The sequence below is a fragment of the Lepisosteus platostomus genome, chromosome 13 (assembly GCF_059453375.1).
Source record: "Lepisosteus platostomus isolate fLepPlt1 chromosome 13, fLepPlt1.hap1, whole genome shotgun sequence".
NCBI classification, from domain to species: domain Eukaryota; kingdom Metazoa; phylum Chordata; class Actinopteri; order Semionotiformes; family Lepisosteidae; genus Lepisosteus; species Lepisosteus platostomus.
The window spans coordinates 27,045,034-27,063,984 of record NC_142623.1 but is presented as its reverse complement, the minus strand read 5'-3'; the positions used below and the strand labels follow the sequence as shown (position 1 = coordinate 27,063,984).

At 36.8% G+C, this 18,951-nt stretch overlaps 1 protein-coding gene across 1 annotated transcript; it reads right to left on the bottom strand.

Annotated features, from left to right (window-relative positions):
• Positions 1–2,764: 2,764 nt before the first annotated feature.
• ppp2cab (protein phosphatase 2 catalytic subunit alpha b) lies at positions 2,765–16,803 on the bottom strand. Its single transcript, XM_088603898.1, has 7 exons — positions 16,468–16,803; positions 7,319–7,528; positions 6,268–6,441; positions 5,575–5,664; positions 5,113–5,274; positions 4,063–4,181; positions 2,765–3,659 (listed from the first exon to the last, which is right to left on the bottom strand). The coding sequence occupies exons 1-7, from the start codon at positions 16,567–16,569 to the stop codon at positions 3,587–3,589; spliced, it is 930 nt and encodes a 309-aa protein (XP_088460024.1). The 5' UTR covers positions 16,570–16,803; the 3' UTR covers positions 2,765–3,586.
• Between the last annotated feature and the right edge of the window lie 2,148 nt (positions 16,804–18,951).

The following is an 18,951-nucleotide window of genomic DNA, read 5'->3' as shown; positions in this document are numbered from 1 at the left end:
TGGGTTGGTGTGGTGTGGCTTTGACTCCCAGAACATGAACTGTCAGTTTCTTGGTTTATCAAGTGAGTGAATAAGGAACAGCACACATAAAGGGTGAATGCCCAAACTGGGGTGATGACCACACCTGACAGCCTTCCTCTCCTAATTAAACTAATTCACTTTTTTTAATTACTCAAATGTCACATATACTTTGAAGTCTCTACAAATTGATTTAAGTGTGACCAGTAAAATGTGATAGGGTGTAATACTCTGTGGAGAGATGTAGCTATTTTTGCACTATACAAGTGTGAGTTTACCATGAATTAACCATAATCACCACCACCAATGCTTTAAATAACTGCTTATCCATATCAGGGTGGTGGAGTAGAGCCTTTACTGGGAAGCACTGGGTACAAGGCAGGATACACCAGTCAATTGTAGTGCACACACAGACACAGACCCTCTCACACCAGGGCCAGTTTTACAGGAGACTTAACCTACTAGCACGTCTTTGGACTGTGGGAGGAAAGCAATGTGAATACAAGGAGAACATGCAAACTCCACACAGACAGCACCCCAGGAATAGCTCCCCATGAGAGACAAAAGCTATCCTAGAAGCTGCATCTGCATTCATCTGGTGAAAATGTGAGCTAATAACTGAGGTCTGGCTCACAAACAAAAAATCCAAATAATTGAGTCTAGGTTCTGATTCTTTTATGTAACCAGAGTAAAATGTCAGTCTTTTATCTCGTCAGAACTATTATTAATTTGATAAACAATTTCAACTTCTGTTAATAATCTATACAGAAGGAAATGACCTAACAGATTTGTTCAAAATGGAAAAGGAATCACAAAGGTAGAGTCACACATGGAAACAGTTCTTCTAATTGCTGCCTTTCTTCAAGAACTGCTTACATTATTTGGACGTGAGCCATTCCAGTTTTTCTCAGCATTTGATATTTAAATAATGGAAGCCAGATTGCATCCAAAGAGAAGGGATGTTATAAAACAGCTTGATTCAACGGGCACCCCAGTTTTAAAAAGACAAACACCCATTAAAACTCGACAAAGAGCCCAGTTAGTTTCTGGCAACTTTTAAAGAAAACTGATTCTTCCAAAGATTTTGGAGGTTTTACCTGAAGGGGTACGCATTAAGACATGAGTTTACAAATACAGATCTCTGAAATGCAGCTTGATACAACACAGCTATGATTTTACAACAGGCTACATGAAAGTGCTCTGAAAAACACTGGGATACTGCTCCTACTGGCAAAATGAATTAAAGCACATGATTTGTGACACTTTCTTTCTCATACAGTAGACTTCAGTGAAGTTATGTTTGAGAGCGAGGACATGAAGTTAAAAGGCCACTGTCTGCCAATAAGTTTCTTGATTTACAAGACAGCACAAAGAAGATGCAAATCCTGGCCCATTTCCTTTAACCCCCTTTGAGATGCACCTCAACAGGACCATCTGGGTTAGAGAGGTTTCCACTTGGACTGCTGTGCATACAGATGAATCCCAAACAGCTCAATCCGGTAGTTTCACCCATTGCACTCCACAGATCAGATCTCAGAAACAAAGCAAAGTCAGGCCTCTTAAGTTCAGAAGACCTCAAAAAAAGAATATAGCTGGTTGCCCTTATAAGATGCGTGTTGGACCAGAATTTCCATACCAGTGACCTGGAGCTATAGAAGGTGTTGTCCAACACGTGAAAATAAGAGTCAGACTATTTGGTCATTAAAGATGCAAATGCAATAGGTGTTCATCTCCTGGTGTCCTGGATAAATTCTACTTTTAGACAATCATAACTCCCTAAATTACCCCTTCATTCAGCTCAAGTCATTCTTTTCTCTTCCTGACCTGCTGTGTGATGATGGATCACTCATATGGATGCTACTCTTCCAGTGATAGTTGGTTCACTGCTATATAAAGAGCAGTTTAGGATCCCTTGGGATGTAAAGCTATTATATAAATGCAAGTATTGTTCTAACTAATTATCGTAACAATGCCTCTGAACCTTACCACTAACAAGCAGCATAATGGACGAATGTATAATAAATGAGGGGATTATAGCCAAGGCAAATATAAGTGATGCAATAACTGAAATGAGAAAAGTGCTGCCTTTGAAACCGTGAGAAAATAAGTCTTTGTCTTTTAGGGGCAGTGGATAGGGGAGTGTTGATCAGCCCCAGTCTCTTTAATAAAACGTCAGTGAACCTCCCACAAAACTAATTTCTCTTCATTATCACTGTGAATTGCTTGCAGTTAAGTGCTTGTTATGCTTAGCACATAAAGAAAACACTGCATTACAACTTTTGAGTTCTTGACAGGAAACCACACACTTAAATTTAGTTTCCCCGTCTAGCAGAAAACGCTCAATCTTCAGGCTGATATGCTGTAAGCAATCTCAAAATATACCTTTTACTGTATATGAAAACCTTAACCTAACTGATCATGTTTGCATAATCACAATGTTTAAAATGCAGGTCAATGTAAAATGTAGGGACAAAAATAATGCACTTCTCAGGTGAACTGGAGGAGAGTTTTGATGCTGATACTGGAAAGCCAATTTTTTTGCAAATATTCAAGTTATGTGGAGTCCTACGTTCTGTCTAGCAGTCTTCCTAAACAAAATCTCTTGCAGCTAATAAAGCTTTACATTTTTTAACTTTAGGTAATTGTGTCATCAGTAATCTATTTTACCTATATACTTAACTATTACCTTGACAGCTTTCCTCAGCTGTGTAAAACTGTGAGGAAAAAAACAGCAGTACAAAAGAAATGTAGTCTGAAGGAGCAACTTCAGTCTTTATTATTCCCCTGGAGCCTTCAATACAGACATTATCCCATCAAAAAGTGTTAGTGTTACCATTTCAACAATGGCATCCATTTCCACGTTTTCCCTATACAACTGAACTGGACTATTTTAAGCACTTAGTTCACAAGTTTGTTATGTAAAGAAAATATGCAGGAAATCTCTCCTGCATTAAAAAAGGTTTGACTGGAAAAAAAAACTTCTGCTCAGTACAGGTAATCAAGTATGAACCAAGTGATAAAACAATGAAAAAATAAAGAGTGCAGACAGAAAATTAAATTAAACAGTACTCCCTGAAAAAAATAGTTTGCACACAAAACAGGAGGCCGTGGTAGTTTTTAAAATGTTCTTTAAAGCTCCAATGATTGTATGCTGCTATTTTTATCTACAGTCATGCTGAGTAAAGCTATAGCTATATGGATTTTTTAATCACAAGGTCCAAAGTTTAATCTTTAATGGTTATAACTTTAATTCTCCACAGTCTTTCTTACAAGCAACAGTACCTATTAACTGTACTAGTCCAGGAACAGTGGCTTATTGACCTGGAGATTAAAAAAAATGCAACATCATGCACAGAGGAATTGGTGTTGATTTATATGGTCATGGTCTTCCTGGACTGAGGCCTTTGCTTTTCAAATATGGCACACCTTTTGGTCCATGTACAGACAAGTTTCTGAATGCTTAAATAAAGTTGCTTGTCTGAACAATTTGGAGTAACTGTTGCCCTTCTCCCATCTTGTTTTTAATCTATTATTCATGGCAATACTGTACAGACATTAAGATTCATTTTTACAGGAAGTAGTCTGGAGTGCGGCGTGTCACATGGGGTTCTCCTCTGCGAGGTGCTGGATCAAATTGAAGGCTAGAGAGAAGTAAAATAAAGCGTGAAACTCGAGAAATGAAGTTTTAAAAATGTGGTACAAAATTCACTGAAAGCAGCTTGAATGGTTTAAACAAGTAAATTAAAACAATCTTGGAGAGATAGCTTTAAATTGCATATGATTAAGCAGTGTCTTGCATTAAAACATTTTTTAAAAGGCAATCTTTAACCTGCTACTTAAACCTACTGGTAATGGATTTAATACAAATCTAAGCTCAAACAAATTCAGTCTTGGTGCACAACTAATTTTTACAATAGTTACTTAGAACTGTATTTGTTGTAAAACAAAAAAAAATCTCATCTTGCTTTACTGAATTAGAACCATATTATAATCAAAACATTTGAGTCACATCTTTAGACACTATAGGAACGTAAAAATACTTACAAGGAGTATTTAAGAGTGTCATCAAGTTCCATGATAGCTGCCTGGTTACCACAGCGATAACAGTAATTAGGTGCACTGAAAATTGTTACCACATTGCGATCGTGGCACCAGTTATAACCCTGAAAGAGATTTCTCATTAGGACAGAAAAAAAATAACTGTATACGAAACGCCACTGATGATAAAAACCAGCCTATTAGGACTACACCAGGCACTATGCCATCTGTTAACTTGCTACATGAAACCGTATCAAAGGTAGCCTTATGAAATCATTTGCCATGACCAATTAATAAGTGCAATGCAAACTGAATAAATGAAATTACTTAAGCAGCATTACAGTGCCACCTGACATGTATACCATTTTTCATATTTCCTCATTCAGTTAAAGAATGTTGCCTTTAGGAAGAAAGTCCAAGGCACAAGGAGGAAAAACCAGTTAAACTACAGAGCTGAGAGAGCTGCCAGTGCAGATTTTGTGTTTCAGCTGAAATGTCTTGGGCAGTTCTCAAGACTACAAATACAAATGATGTAATATTTTAGGGTCTGCACACACTTGCAATTGCAAAATGTACCTTTTCATAGAACAGATTATATATACATTCAACTCAAGTACCACCTACACTAGTGTCTTAAAAACATATCGATACATACAATTACAAATTCAGTTTTTGTTAATATATACTAATGTGTATATTACTAATGCACTAAACGAACCACAGTAGGTGCTGTACAGATTCCTGTGCATATAAAGCAGCCATTCAATGGCCTTTAGCAGTGCTTTACTACCAAAATGGCACCTTCAGTCACTGGCTTGTGGGAAAAAAAAGCATTGATTGGCTACCTTTATGTAAAGCACTGGACTTCAAAAATCAAAAACATGAGCAGTACCAAGCTCAGCATTCACGCAGCTAGACAGTGCACTCACTCTGTACAAGAAAAGCATGAATAAATGAAAACACAAACACTGTAGTTCAGCTGTTTCTATTAGTAGCATGACAACTGCCAAAAAAACAGCAAACGGTAACCAAGCCTTCCAACTGAAAAGCTCTTACCTCCATCACCAACTGGTGAGCTCTTGAGACCAAAGTAAGGCCATTAGCATGATTGAAAGTTTCAGAAATATCCTGTCCAAAGGTGTAACCTGCACCACGTGGAGAGATTCCCCAGCCTCCACGATCATCAGGATCTGACCACAGCAAGTCACACATTGGCCCCTAAATTAAACAAAGTTTTACTCACATAGAAAAGATTCTATAAACTTACAAAGTGAAAACAGGACTATAGCCAGACTAACATTTTACAGTTACCAGTTTAAAAATCAAACTTTATATGTACAAATCTACTGAGTCTTTAAGACCACTTAGCCCCAAACAATCTCCTACTTACACTACTCCACACTCAGTAGGGGTTTTCTTTAATCCTTGTGTGCATACACAGCAGAACTACAAATTGGGATACATCTTAACATCTACCAGTTCTCATTCAAGACATCCCAGATAAGAGCAAATATCTACCTCATGTGGAACTTCCTGTAAACGGTCGAGTGCTCTGATGTGATCCAGTGTGTCTATAGATGGCGAGAGTCCTCCATGAAGGCAAAATATCTAAGCCATAGAAAACAAAAATTGTTTTATAATTTAATGCAGTTTTTCTAAACATCGAAGGAAATTGAGCAAGGTGCATTGCCTACATAAAAAAAAAACTCAAATCCAAATAACTAGCAAGAATTTGTTTATTCTACATTATCAGAAGTTTGGATGATTGGGCTCAAATCAACTGGGATTACCAAATCTTAAATCACTCAAAAGACTTCTTTGAGACAAGACAAAAAATATTCTTCCTCAATCTGTTACATAAACGATAATGAACCTTCATCATGTCTGATTCTTAATATTAGCCAAAATGAAGCATGTTGTATTCTATGTACTGTGTCCGCCCATCAAGGGTTCTCAATAAATGTTAATAGTAGCAGATTCAGTTACAACATTTTTCACCTAGAGAGGGCCATCAATTTTATACATTCAAACTCCATTAAATTGCTATTAAAGAGTGCATAGTTGTGATTTCACAGCCTCATGCATGTAGGAAAAGGTTTCTATTACAAATTTGAGAAAAAATCAAACTTGTCGATAACTGAGAATAAAACTTTTTTTGAAAAGACTGTAGGTTTTACAGGCATATAATATTCAGATTTCAGTGCTACTTACCTGACCATCTACCAAGGCAGTTAAGGGAAGGTAATCAAAGAGGTCTGTAAAGTATTTCCAAACATTAGCATTTCCATATTTCCTTAAACATTCATCATAAAAACCATACACTTGTGTGATCTGTCTGCTTTCATGATTCCCTCGAAGAATTGTGATGCGTTCACGGTATCTAACCTAAGAAACATGAAAGGAAAATAAGCATGAATTATACTCCTCATTAATACTTTTACCAAGTAAACTGCCCATTGCATTGGTGGATTCAAGTTAAAAATCTGCTTTTATTTCCCAAATAAACCACAGTAAAATGTAGATTGAAATGAACCCTTCTGCACCGAAGCCATGATTGCTATACTCAACAGATCTGATAATTGTATTTAATCGGCATATGATTTCTAAACTGGGCTTTACTATGGAAGTAATGTGATGCCTATATAATGTCATTGATCAGATCAAGACCTTTACTTTCTGCAGATATCAGTCTCTAGCTGCTTCTGAAAAGAGCTATGGAAAACTGAAATCGGAGCACTAGAGAGCAGTGAAAGGTCACCACTTATCCTGATACTAATTTTGACATTTTTGCTGTAATTTTAAAGCTGAAACTGACAAATCACGTCAAGCAATTGCAGGAACATATTGTGGGAGAGGACATCTGACAAAAACAAAAAGGAGATGGAAACAATTGGGTTCTAAATATCTTTAAATTTGCAAACTTTAAATTAACCCCAGCCTTAGCAGGATAAAAAATAGCTTTAGAAAGTCTATTCATTTTGCCTGAATACATCAGTTATATGAAAACTAGATGTTAGGGCCTACTATAAAAACAGCATTGGTTAAATTGTGGTTGTGTTGAGGACACACCATTAGTTAATTGTATATTATGCTAGCTATAAGGGTGTCACATTGCAAATGAGAAAGACAACTTAGTTTTCTTAAAGAAAATGCACAAAAAACTCCAGCAACTCAAGACAAACATTAGGATCCAAATAATGCCCATGTAAACACACAAAAGCTAATATTTGATTAACTAAAAAAAAAGACTCCTCAATTTTACCTTAAGAGCTACAAGCAGTGTGACCGTTTCCACAGAATAGTAGCCTCTGTCAACATAGTCTCCCATGAAAAGGTAATTTGTGTCTGGAGATTTGCCTCCAATTCTGAATAACTCCATGAGGTCGTGAAACTGTCCATGAACATCTCCGCAAACAGTGACTGGACACCGTACCTCCTGCACATTGGACTCTTTTGTTAAGATTTCTTTAGCCTGAAAAGACAACAAAAATCAGTTACATCACAAAAGATGAAAATACTTTCATAACCATTTTCTAAAAACACAGCTGGCACAGCAGATGCATGTCAGGCTAATTAAAGAACTTTATCAACTGGGCACCTCAAATTTGGATGAAGGCAGCCATTATGTATGATAGTCTGTTTTCGGCAGCTTGAAGGACACGGAAAAGCCAGTTCAAGACAACTGCTCATGAACTAGAGATAACACCACCACATTCCATACTTCAACAAGGAGATCAAGGAAGAAACCTGAGAAATTAAAATGTACAGTATATTGACACTTTAGAGCTCATCAAAATATTAAGTTGGTGAATCCTCAGTCGAGTGTAGCAAGAGTGCTAGAAAAATTTCCTGTAGGCCAGGGAAATAGGATATTTAGAGGGAATGAGATCACTGAAACCCTTAGGGACAGCTGATCCACAAAACGAAGTAAACTACACAAACTGGGAAGGTTAAAACTGACAGCTGTGTGGGTGTGTTGACAATTCTACTTTGCATACTGTTGAAAATATTCTGCATGAAGTTGTGGAAGCTCCATTCTTGTTATTCCACCATTCTTTTGCTATAGCAAAAAATACCCTGTTACCAAATGAGTTATGTTTTAATGCAACCATTAAAAAGGATGTCTGGAAAACAGGTCAGGATTAAGTGACATGGGCAAAAATGAATTCACTTTATTCAGTAACCCAAGAGTGCCATGCAGCTGACCTGTTTTTCCCCACTTCTGTTTAAGAATTATGGTATTTCTCAAAATGAAAATTTGGCTGAGATGACAAATTAGCACATTAGAAGGGTGCAGTAACCTCCCCTTTCCTTGTCATACTTTTCTACAGAAATTACAGCAAAACTACAACTTGAGTGCTAAGAAACCTGGGTCTTACTGTATAATGCCATTTGACATCACCCACCACAAAAAAGTGAAAACCAGTTGGAATTCTGTAGAATTGTGAAATTCTATCTTGAGACTTGTGACTAAAATCAAACCATTTTAAGTTTTCATATGGAAGCAGCCTTGCGTTATCAGAACACGCCTAGATTTATTTTCAAAGTATCCAAAAATCACAGCTCAGATGAGTCAGAGAGCAGAGGTAATTTGTGATGCAAGTCTGAATCAATCTAAATCCACAGCTATTTTTACACTCAATTTAATGCATGTCTGAATGAGGTAACCGTTTCCATGGAAGCACAAATTCCACTAAAACATTTACGATACATGCTCCAGACCAAAATAAAACTGGACTGAATTCCTGCTTTGTTCTGTGAAATGTTCAAAAATAAATCTACAATTCATGTTTGGCCAACAAAGTGGTGTAAGTTCAGCTTGCAGGAGTTAAGTCATGTAGTTTTTCCACATTAGGATTGAAAGATTTTATAAAAACAATTAAAAAACTTAATTTGAGTGTTAAAGCTAAAGTGCGAAGACAAAACCAATAAAAAAAACTAACAAGTGCACTTTGTATGTCGATTACGTGATCAATCTCATTATGAGTGAGTTTCAAGTGCCATAACCTCACATTTCACGACAAATAAAGGAATCCGGCTCTCTAAAAACCAACAGCTGTGTGAAACTACACGAACAATGCCTAATTTTCATTCTTGCCAAGTTCATGAAGCTGCAGCGACTATTTGAAAAAGAATATTTCGTTAGGAACTGCATCAGTGTGCAGTTCACAAAGAAGACACCAGAGGTTAACTCCATGCTGAAAAGAAAAAGGTTTCAGTTGCCAATCCTTCGGGTATGAACCTTTAAGGCATTTTAAATTGCTTTAACTCAACCATTTATCACACATGGTTTGTGAACCCTGGGAAAGGGAGGGATAAAAAAGCCACTGTCAATCTGATTTGGAACGGAATGGACTCATCTAGAAAATATCAAGGGAGAGTCAATGTGTAGCTACAAAATTAGACAACTAGTTTCTTCAGAAAAATAAAAACGAAATCAGGGATTAGAAAACAGAAATTTTACAGGGTTTCCTACAACTACAAAGCTGTACACAGCAATCTTCCCAGATTTTGTGCAACAGAACTTTATCTAATAAAAAAATCTCTCACACATCAATTAGGTTGAATTTTTTTACGCATCTATCACCTCAAAGCTGCCATCGGAAAATATGAAAATACCTAAATCTATCAAAGGATGTTTCATCAACATTCATTTTAAAATACACATTCTGGAAGTATACATTAAACTACTAAACCTACTTATATTAGACATCTTCAAAAACATGGTAAAATTAAGATGTTGTCAGTCTCAGCTGGTACTTCAAATTGTTTGCACCTGTTCACTGTGTAATGTCAAGCCCCCATTATGCCTGTAACCTTATTGCTAAAAACTAAACAATTGAACCTGAGTTTCAGTGATGAAATTCCCATTAATTGAGTTTTTAACTCCCAACCCAACAGAATATAGGTTATTCTTGTATCTATTGACATAAGCATTTATTACTTACTTTACAGCAGTAGTTATAAATGTGAAGAGCTTGACATCTTCAGGGAAATAGCTATCAAACAGCAAATGTTAATGCTCAGTTTTCCCATACACAACTCCTAGTAGGAAACCCCATTATAAACCTAAACACCAGAAAAGCCACAATAATCTGAACCATGAGGAGTGTAAAAGATAAAGCAGGTAATTTGCCCTTTCTGAGGGCTTTTCAATCTTCTTATACCAGTGAAACAGCAGCTAGACAGATGAGCTGCACAGATAAAGCAAATAACTGGGATTTTTATTTTTTTTAATTTTACAAGTATATCTATGAAACTAAAATATGCAGGATCTTGAGCACTACACAATTTCAGCATCATAAAAACTCCAATGAACCAAACTACTGCACAATAACCGATTATCAACAAAACAAAATGCAACGTAACTATTATAGCCCCCCAAAATTACTTGGTTCTTGAAGTGTTGGCTATTCACTTGCTTATGACAAACCCAATTCACTGTCCCTGCTCATCTCATGGAAACACCCTGAAACTGTTGCTTCCCATCTATGTTGCTTAATTCCCTACTACCTGTTCCACAATGACCATCTCTTGTGACCTTTTATTAGCCCCAAAATATTTCCTTTCATTTATCCTGGAAGCAGCTGAACGGTCTTGCAGTGTCAACTTTTTATATTCTGACCAATTTTAACCACTGCTAAAGGTTAAAATTTGGAAGTGTTTTGAGTAATTCCATTACTGTATTAAAAACTAGTTGTAAAATGGAATACGACATTGCGGAAAGCACACTATTCTTACTGGTTGTTAAATACTAAATATAATTATCCACCAAGATCCCGAACATCTGCAAGTTTGCAGACTAGAACCCCTAAACTTCCAGAGCTTTGAAGTCTGCAAACCCTTTTTCAAAATTAAAACCAAAAGAAAATGCCTTTGCACTTTAATTCTTACCAGATGATTAAACAGATTCTTCGTAAATGTAACAAACATTACTTAATACTCTGAACAGTCTCACCTCGTTAGAAACAGGCTGTGTATATAAGAGTGCCAATTATATTTCATACGAAATGCTCGGACAATGAAGAGAACACACAATTTTATCAAAAGTGTTCCATCTCAAACATTTCTTACTACCAAGTTAAAAAAAAGCCATTTCAATTTTAGTATTTTAAAATGTCTCTCCCTAGACCAGATGCCAAACACACCCAATTACATATGCACTACCTTAAATACTAGAAATGGACTTCCAAATTTTTACTTTACCTGTAGGCAAATCACACTTCATACTAAATTCTATAATTTGTCCCGAGTTTACTAATGTGGAAAACCCTGTCCTAGCTCTTACAAAAAGCATCCATTAAGTGTTTAGACCAAAGAAATGACCAATGATTTGATGATCTTGAAAGGTTTCTTCTCTGCTTCAAGTACAGAAAATCTTAGAAGTGGATCTCCTTCAGCTCATTAAACAGTGGCAGATACAAAATTATCATTAAAATAATCTATAATCCCTTTATCTTTTAAACTCTTTAAAAACACTTATAAAACAAAGAGCTCCACAATCATTTGCGCAGGTATATTTTTAGATCCCAACAATCAGGTAATAAAATTTCTTTCAATATCTGAGACAACACTGCAAAACAACATTCACAATCACAGAATAAGTTAAAGGGAAATTTAGGATGAAACAAAATAGTCATTATGTATGAAGCAACATTATAATGCAACACTATAAATCTCAATTATTTGTCCTCTCAGTACAGCCCACTGAGTTACTAACGATGCCTTTCTTTAGTAAAAAAAAAAGGACATCTACTGGCTCATTCTGGTACAGAAGCACGATAAGGTGCACTGAACCACACATACAAAAATTACAGCTTTGTCCTAGGAAGAAACAACGATTTCAAACAATTGTTTAAGATGTCACACAAGAACAAGACTTCCTACACCCGTGTCACAGCTTCCATACTAGGACGGTGATTTGGAAATTCGGGTACCAGTTCTCTTTAGAGGTCTATCGCAGTACTCAGCAGACTTTGCTTGCTTAGCTTCTGAGCTTCAAAACGCACAGGAAATAAGGTTTTAATACTGCCTTTTCTCCTATATCTTTCCCAGCAGAAATTGCTTCTACTTGACATTTTAGTGTTGGATTATACAATGGGCGTGATGCTTCAGAAGTCATTGGACTCTCTTGTACAATAGATCTTACTTTTGGTAGAAATACACACTTATGTACTTTAAAGGGGAACTGCAATGCTATTTTTATTCTGGAGTTAGAAAGAATCTGCATTGAGTGCATTTTAAACTACAATGAAATTAAAATGAGCATTAAGAGTAAAATTTCCATCACGAAATAGATCATGACCTCAAGCTTCTCTCCCCGTCTGTGTGTCTCATGGAAAGCAAGCTGGGGTATACGAAAAGGAATTCCTAATTGAAGAAATTGTAAAGGGTTAATAAAGTGATGTTATTTCCAGGTATAAGCAGTTCCCTATTTTGCGATTCAGAACGAGGCAACCAAACTTCCGCTGAAGTGAAGCAGCCCTACTTTCTGGTAAACAAACAGGCTTGCAAAGACATCTCTTTAAATTGAATACAAATATTGCTCTCAACTTCGAGAGAGTTTTGCTGACAAATACAACTTAATTGTTAACTCAACATTCAGATCACATTGAAACACTTCTGCGGTGAAATCTCTGCTACACATGCACTTATTTGCTCATACATCACATTAGTCATTGCAGGGACTAGTAAGCAGGAAGGGCTGCTTCACGTCGCAATTTGCACAAACTTGCTCTCATCCATGGTGAAACCAGGGCTGTACACATCACAGCGACAACACAGTACTTTCACCAAGTTCACAAATTTGTACTTAAATCTGAATTTTGATAACATTAATTTCCAAGATTTACTAACCAGCCTGAGAAATTGGGACTGCAGTCCCCTTTTAAGGTAAAAGTCCTATTATTTTTTATTCCCATTATCCTGTCACAGAGATCTGTAATTGTTCAGTGTTACCTGGGCATGTTTCCTCTGCAAGAGCTTGTCCAAGATAGGTGACCAAGTTCCTTATGTATCAACCAACCATGGGTTATTTCAGCACATCCAAGAATAACTCTTTTTTCTTAAACAGAGAACAAGTTTCTTAGAACAAGTAGTACACTGCTCCAAGAACTGGTCAACAGCTGATCTTTGCCAGCTTACCCTGAAGACCTATATGAAGCTTAACTATTAAACATGCAATCAGAGGACAAAAAATTGAAATACCTGGGTAAATGAGGGACATCAAGTAGACGGAAGCACATCTCATTTGTTAATTAGGCAAACAACACCACAGCATATTTAGGATCATGTATAAAAGTGCTGGACAGGCCAGGTTGCTAAGTTAAGTATGATTGGACTGTCTACAAGAAGAGATCTAAGTGAATTTGAAAAAGCCGCAATGTATAGTGTCTACACCCAGAAGGCTGTCTTCCGGGATGATAAATGCCCCCATCCACAGACCATGTGCAGTTTTAATGAACATGACACTACTGTCATCCATATATCATGGCCTTCTCAGTCACCATATCTGAGCCCAACCAAGCATTTATGGGAAATTCTGAGACAGCATTTTCCACCTCCATCAACCAATTTCACGGTCTTGTGGAAGAATGGTTTTGCACAAACTTCCTGCAGAATTCCAGAAGCAAGCAGACTCGATGCCATGGAGCATAAAGGTAGTACTGGCCACTCATGGTGGCTTAACATGCTATTAAGTAACTTTACATAGTTATTTCCATTTTTCCCTACATATACAATAGCAATATATGAACTTAAAAAAATGTACTTTAGTCTAAGGTCCAAACCCAAAATTAGTTGTCTAATTTTATAGCTATACATTGACTCTCCCTTGATAAAAAATGCAAGGGAAATCATTCTTTACTACATACTATGTTCTGGGAAGGGTAATTTTAAAAGACATTTTAAAGAAATGCCTTGTGCTGACAGTTAACTTTGACCCAGAACTAGACATTTAACTATCACAAAAGTCACCTTACATGAAATCACCCACCTACAAAACCACTGAATCTCACTTGAAAGAGTACATGATAATAGCCAATAATAAGTTTTTAGAAATTTGTTTACATTGATGTTCCTCTGTGAAAGTAACTTAGATTAATTTGTAATCTCATGAATCTCATTAGTTTACCAGGAAGAAAGCAAACAGCTTAATAGCACTTTTCCTGACAAACACAAGCTAACAGCTGATAAATTATTTTGGGAATCACTCAGAAAAGTTTTGCTTAACAATTTGTTTAGGTGCACACAATTGACATCTGGGTCTTTGAGAAGGTACAGGGTCTTTTGATTTGGTACAGGAGTCTTTTGACAAGATACAAAATGTAGACCCAGAAGTTACTATATATAGTGGGAGTCCTCCCTATAGTCCACACAGGCCTGCTTCCAAAACAGTTCATTTTAACGTCTGGCAGTGTATGAAAAAGATTAACAATAAACGATCCCCTTTCAGTACTAACCATGATGCAGCCAAACTTAGTCTGGGCTACTCATTAGGAAATCCTCCATCCTCATCATTGTGTACATTAACATACCATAATGTTTCTTGACTATGGGTGGAAACTGGAGCAGCCGAAGGAAACCCACACAAACACAAGGAGAACATACAAACTCCACAGAGATAGAAGCTCAGGTCCAGAATTGAACCAAGGGCCTGAGCGCTGCAATGCTAACCACTGTGCCATCATGCCATGACATAATACAACAAGCTTAATTTGCATTAAACCTGTACCAGATGCCAAGTTCAACTCTCCTCTCATTGAGCTTTGCCTCCGCGACTTGGGTGCATTTAACAAATAGAGCCATGCTCCACAAGGAATGCTTAGAAATGTCACTATCTGGGTAATAAGAATTCAGAATTCCAATTTAGAGGAACATTCATTTGAAACTAAGTTTATAGTTCTTCTCGCTATATATAATTGAAACAACAAAACATTTGTGAAAGTCCTGTGTACAAAAAATAGTTAAAAATATATCAAAGATTCAAGACACTTAACTGACTGACAGCTCACTGGAAATGAAAACCAGCAGAGACAGGAGTACTTCAGGATCAGGGATGGAAAACGACTCTCAAGGGTCCAAAAACCTTATGGGTAAACTGTAACCATGCACAACCTAAACAGAGGGCACACCTGCACACATGAAGAAGGTTTCACAGCCAAAACGTTGTGTTTTCTCTCTTCAGCATTGAACAAACCTATTACTGGTTCCTTTGCATGCTGACGCAGCTACCCACCAAGACAGGGGTCTTGTTTCGTTTAGTGACGCTTCTTTCGGCTGTCCCCTTTATTCTGTCACAGAGATCATCACTTCATAACTCTCACATTTGAGAACAGCCCTACAAAACGTTGAGTTGTTTTAAATACTAAAGAGCAGATCTTGACCACTACTACATATAAACTTAAAATACAAATGAAAAAAAAAATAAAATCCATAACTTTACTATTTAATCTAGACAAAATACCAATCATTATTAATATACCTATTGAATTTAAAATCACCAAGGGCTAAAGGCGAGCTAATTCAACTTCCACGTGAGGCTACACTTAAGTCAGAAGTTGCCACTGTAAGCGTTGTTTTAGAAGTAAACACTACTCTGCCTTTCAGTACTTAAAAATATTCTGAGCAAGGAACAAAGCAAGGAAAGTTAAGAAAGAACGCCAGCTTCTAAAAACCACCGCTACAGCATTACACCGGAATACCGCGGCTCATCAAAAACAAAATACCTTAATAAACTGGGCCGAGGTCTCGTTGCTCGAATTTAGGGAACCTAGACAAAGTGCTTATCTGATAAAAACGCATAACTACTACGATAAATAGAGATCGTTTTTCGTATAGCTACGTTACCGGACAACACAGTTAGCCTGCACGGCTTTCGGAGTCTGCTATGTGTAACTATCGGCGCCATTTTAGGAATGTACTACAGCCCATCGCAAAAGCAATCGGAAAGCGACGCATTCAATTTAACGCCGAATTTCACCGCTACAAACAATTCAGTGCCAAGATGTCCGCAGGCAGTTCGAAATATTAATCATTTAAACTGCCTTCCTCCGCCAGCAGTGCTGTTTTTTCTATTTTAAAAGAAGTTCCTTAGTCAATGCATTTAACCTATATATCTTGCACCATCAGAGCTGCTGCAGGCTTTAGATTAAGGTCTATTTCTCAGCTAAGTACTCTTGAATTATAAACTGTTAAATGCTTGAAATACCGCTTCAAATGAGCTTTTACGAATAATACCTCATTCATTTGAATCGGTAACCAATGGCAATCCACTCCGCCATCTTAACAAGCCGGTATATGCAGGGCAAGAGAGGACCCGCTCGAAACCCTCGACACCGTCCCGTCCATACACCTTTCCCCCAGTTAAGATGGACAAATGTCTGTGTTGTACTGAAGAAAGACAATAATTACCTTTTCGCAGAGAGTCTTGACTTGGCTTTCCGAGAGCTGCTTGCACTCGTTGAGTTGCTCAATCCATTGATCAAGTTCCTTCGTGAACGCCTTTTCGTCCATTTCTGAACGTTACCCTAAAAAAGATTAAGTATAAAACAGAAACGAAAAAAATAAAACGCCCTGCCCTATTGTTTTACAAACCCCGTTTAATCTGCGAGGGAAGGGAAAGACTCAGTCCCGGCAAGTAGGAATTATAATTATTAACTGAAGCAGATAAAAAAAGAAATACGAAGACGTCAGTCAACCGCTTTCCCACCCCTGCCTCTCCGGCTGCCTAATGGCCGTCCTGACGTCACGAACGACGCTGATCACTTCCGGTCCCGAAAGGAAGCAAACACAGTCCGCCTAAAACCGCACTGGGAGTGTGGTAAGCCTGTCTGCAACGCTGTTGTGGGCAATGTTGCTGGTTTTGAGTACCGTGTTACACCCATACGCGCCATTCCTTGGAGGTGTTATAGCTCGGCTATCCGAAATACTGTAGCTGTTATAAAATAGATTGAATGCTATAGTCAGTACAGAAATACATGTACATTTACACTGTAAAATAATGCACGTTTAGAAGGATAATGCCCGGTGTAAAAAACAGAGAATGTAATCTTAAAACAATAATATGTAATTTTATGTAGGACATTTAAAAGCAAACATTTAAAGCCCTTCACTCTAAATAATTAGCACATCACAATTAAAATTGTGGAGCTCAATATGAAAGCAAATAAACAAGCACAAAAATCCTTTCTGAAAAAGATAAGTTGCTGCTTACGATTTCAACAAAAAGCAGGGTTTTGACTGACAACGTCCCAATCCCCCTTATTCGCTTGAAAATCGGTCATGGCTTGTGAATGTTTTTTAAATCTTCTACAATCCATGAGTGTCAGACATTCGTTCTGAAGACAAGTTTCCATTCAATGTTAAAATGGATGTAATGTTTCATTTTAATTATTATGTTAATCACCAAGACAATGATGTGTACAGCCGTCTTATACTGTTATAAGACATTTGTGTTAATGAATACGGTTGTATTTGAAGAAGGCTGCTTCAATATTAAGATATGAATTCAGTCTAGGTCCCAGATAGGCTTTTTCTTTTTACCCATTTAATGTGCGTCTTCAATTCTAAGGACTTTTTTTTTTTTCAAATTACCTGTTTTACTTCAAGTTACATTGATGGATTCCTATCACAATGTGTTGAATATAGAAGGTCAGAAGACTATTTACCCAGCACCTGTAGAATGGTTGCCTTTACAAGGTGTATAACATGCTGACATGCTGTTGAACTTTGGCTGTCAGCTGTAATTTGCTTGCATAACCTAGTTACTGGTTTATTACTGTTGTCATGTCTTACACGTTTCACATTTACATCTGAAGGGTTGCAAAATATTTATATTTGAGAGTGAAAAAGTGTCTTTTAGAATATTTAAGCATTTGTCAAGTAAGTCAAGAAATAACAAAAAGGGAAAAAAGTACAGCAGTTTTGTTTCATGTGCTAAGCTTACTGTCCTAATATTGTTGAGTCTGTTTTGTATTACTTCCCTGCCCAATTGAGAGCTATGGTTAAGAGACGTTATGGCATAAGATGTACCAGCTTAGATTTTGTTGTTTTGTCCTGGTTGCATGATTATACGCAGCATTCCTGCCATAAAAACAAAGTGGCTTGCTGTTGATTGTGTATCTTGTCACCTTCATAAATGCTGATGCTTACAGTAGGTCTGCCAGTTACCAATTCATATGAATGTGTGGAAAATTAAAAACCACACATATATATATATACTGTACGCAGTATCTTGCAATTTTATTAATTTGCAATGAAATTAATAGGTCACACCATAAAGTAAGAAATCTGAGAAAATTATATGGATTTTTCTGAGTATTAATATGTGATAGAAATATCTACATTTAAAAAGCTTTTGTAAGAGGATCTTCTGCAAATACATGTGCATTAGTAGTCACATTTATAGTTATCTTTATTTCACAGTAGAACACAAACAATGTGATCTTTAAATAGTCCAGTCACAATGACCATGTCACAGTGAGAAACAACAGCATTTCTCTCTGGTAACAGTGGTTCTGTTGGATGAGGTCATTTATTTAGAGCTTTTTTTAAAGTCTGGCCAGGTGACCACAACAATTAAAGCATTGACATTTGCCATGGAGATGAAGTCATTTATTATTCCTGTAAATAGCTGCCAAGAAAATAAATTTTGCTAGACTTCTTCACTGCAACATGAATCAGCAGGTTAAATACTAAAGAAAAACATAAAGAACATTTCTTTAAAAAGAGTGCCACAGCAGTAAATGACCTAATGGTGTACAAAAAAGAAGCAATCTAGTTATTCATATTTTTAAGCATGGGATTTATTTACATGAAAATTATGTGAGCAAGGAAAATGATAAATTATTTGAAAAAAAGATTGAAGAAAAAGATAGGAGCATTACTAAATGGCTC

What these genes read in the sequence shown, in the direction of transcription:
- ppp2cab (XM_088603898.1), bottom strand. Translation starts at nt 16,569, where the DNA reads ATGGACGAAAAGGCGTTCACGAAGGAACTTGATCAATGGATTGAGCAA. An exon ending in CTGCCTTGGTAGATGGTCAG is followed by an intron (nt 5,665 to 6,267) that starts GTAAGTAGCACT and finishes TCTATGGCTTAG; the next exon opens with ATATTTTGCCTTCATGGAGG. An exon ending in GACACTCTTAAATACTCCTT is followed by an intron (nt 3,660 to 4,062) that starts GTAAGTATTTTT and finishes ACTTCTCTCTAG; the next exon opens with CCTTCAATTTGATCCAGCAC.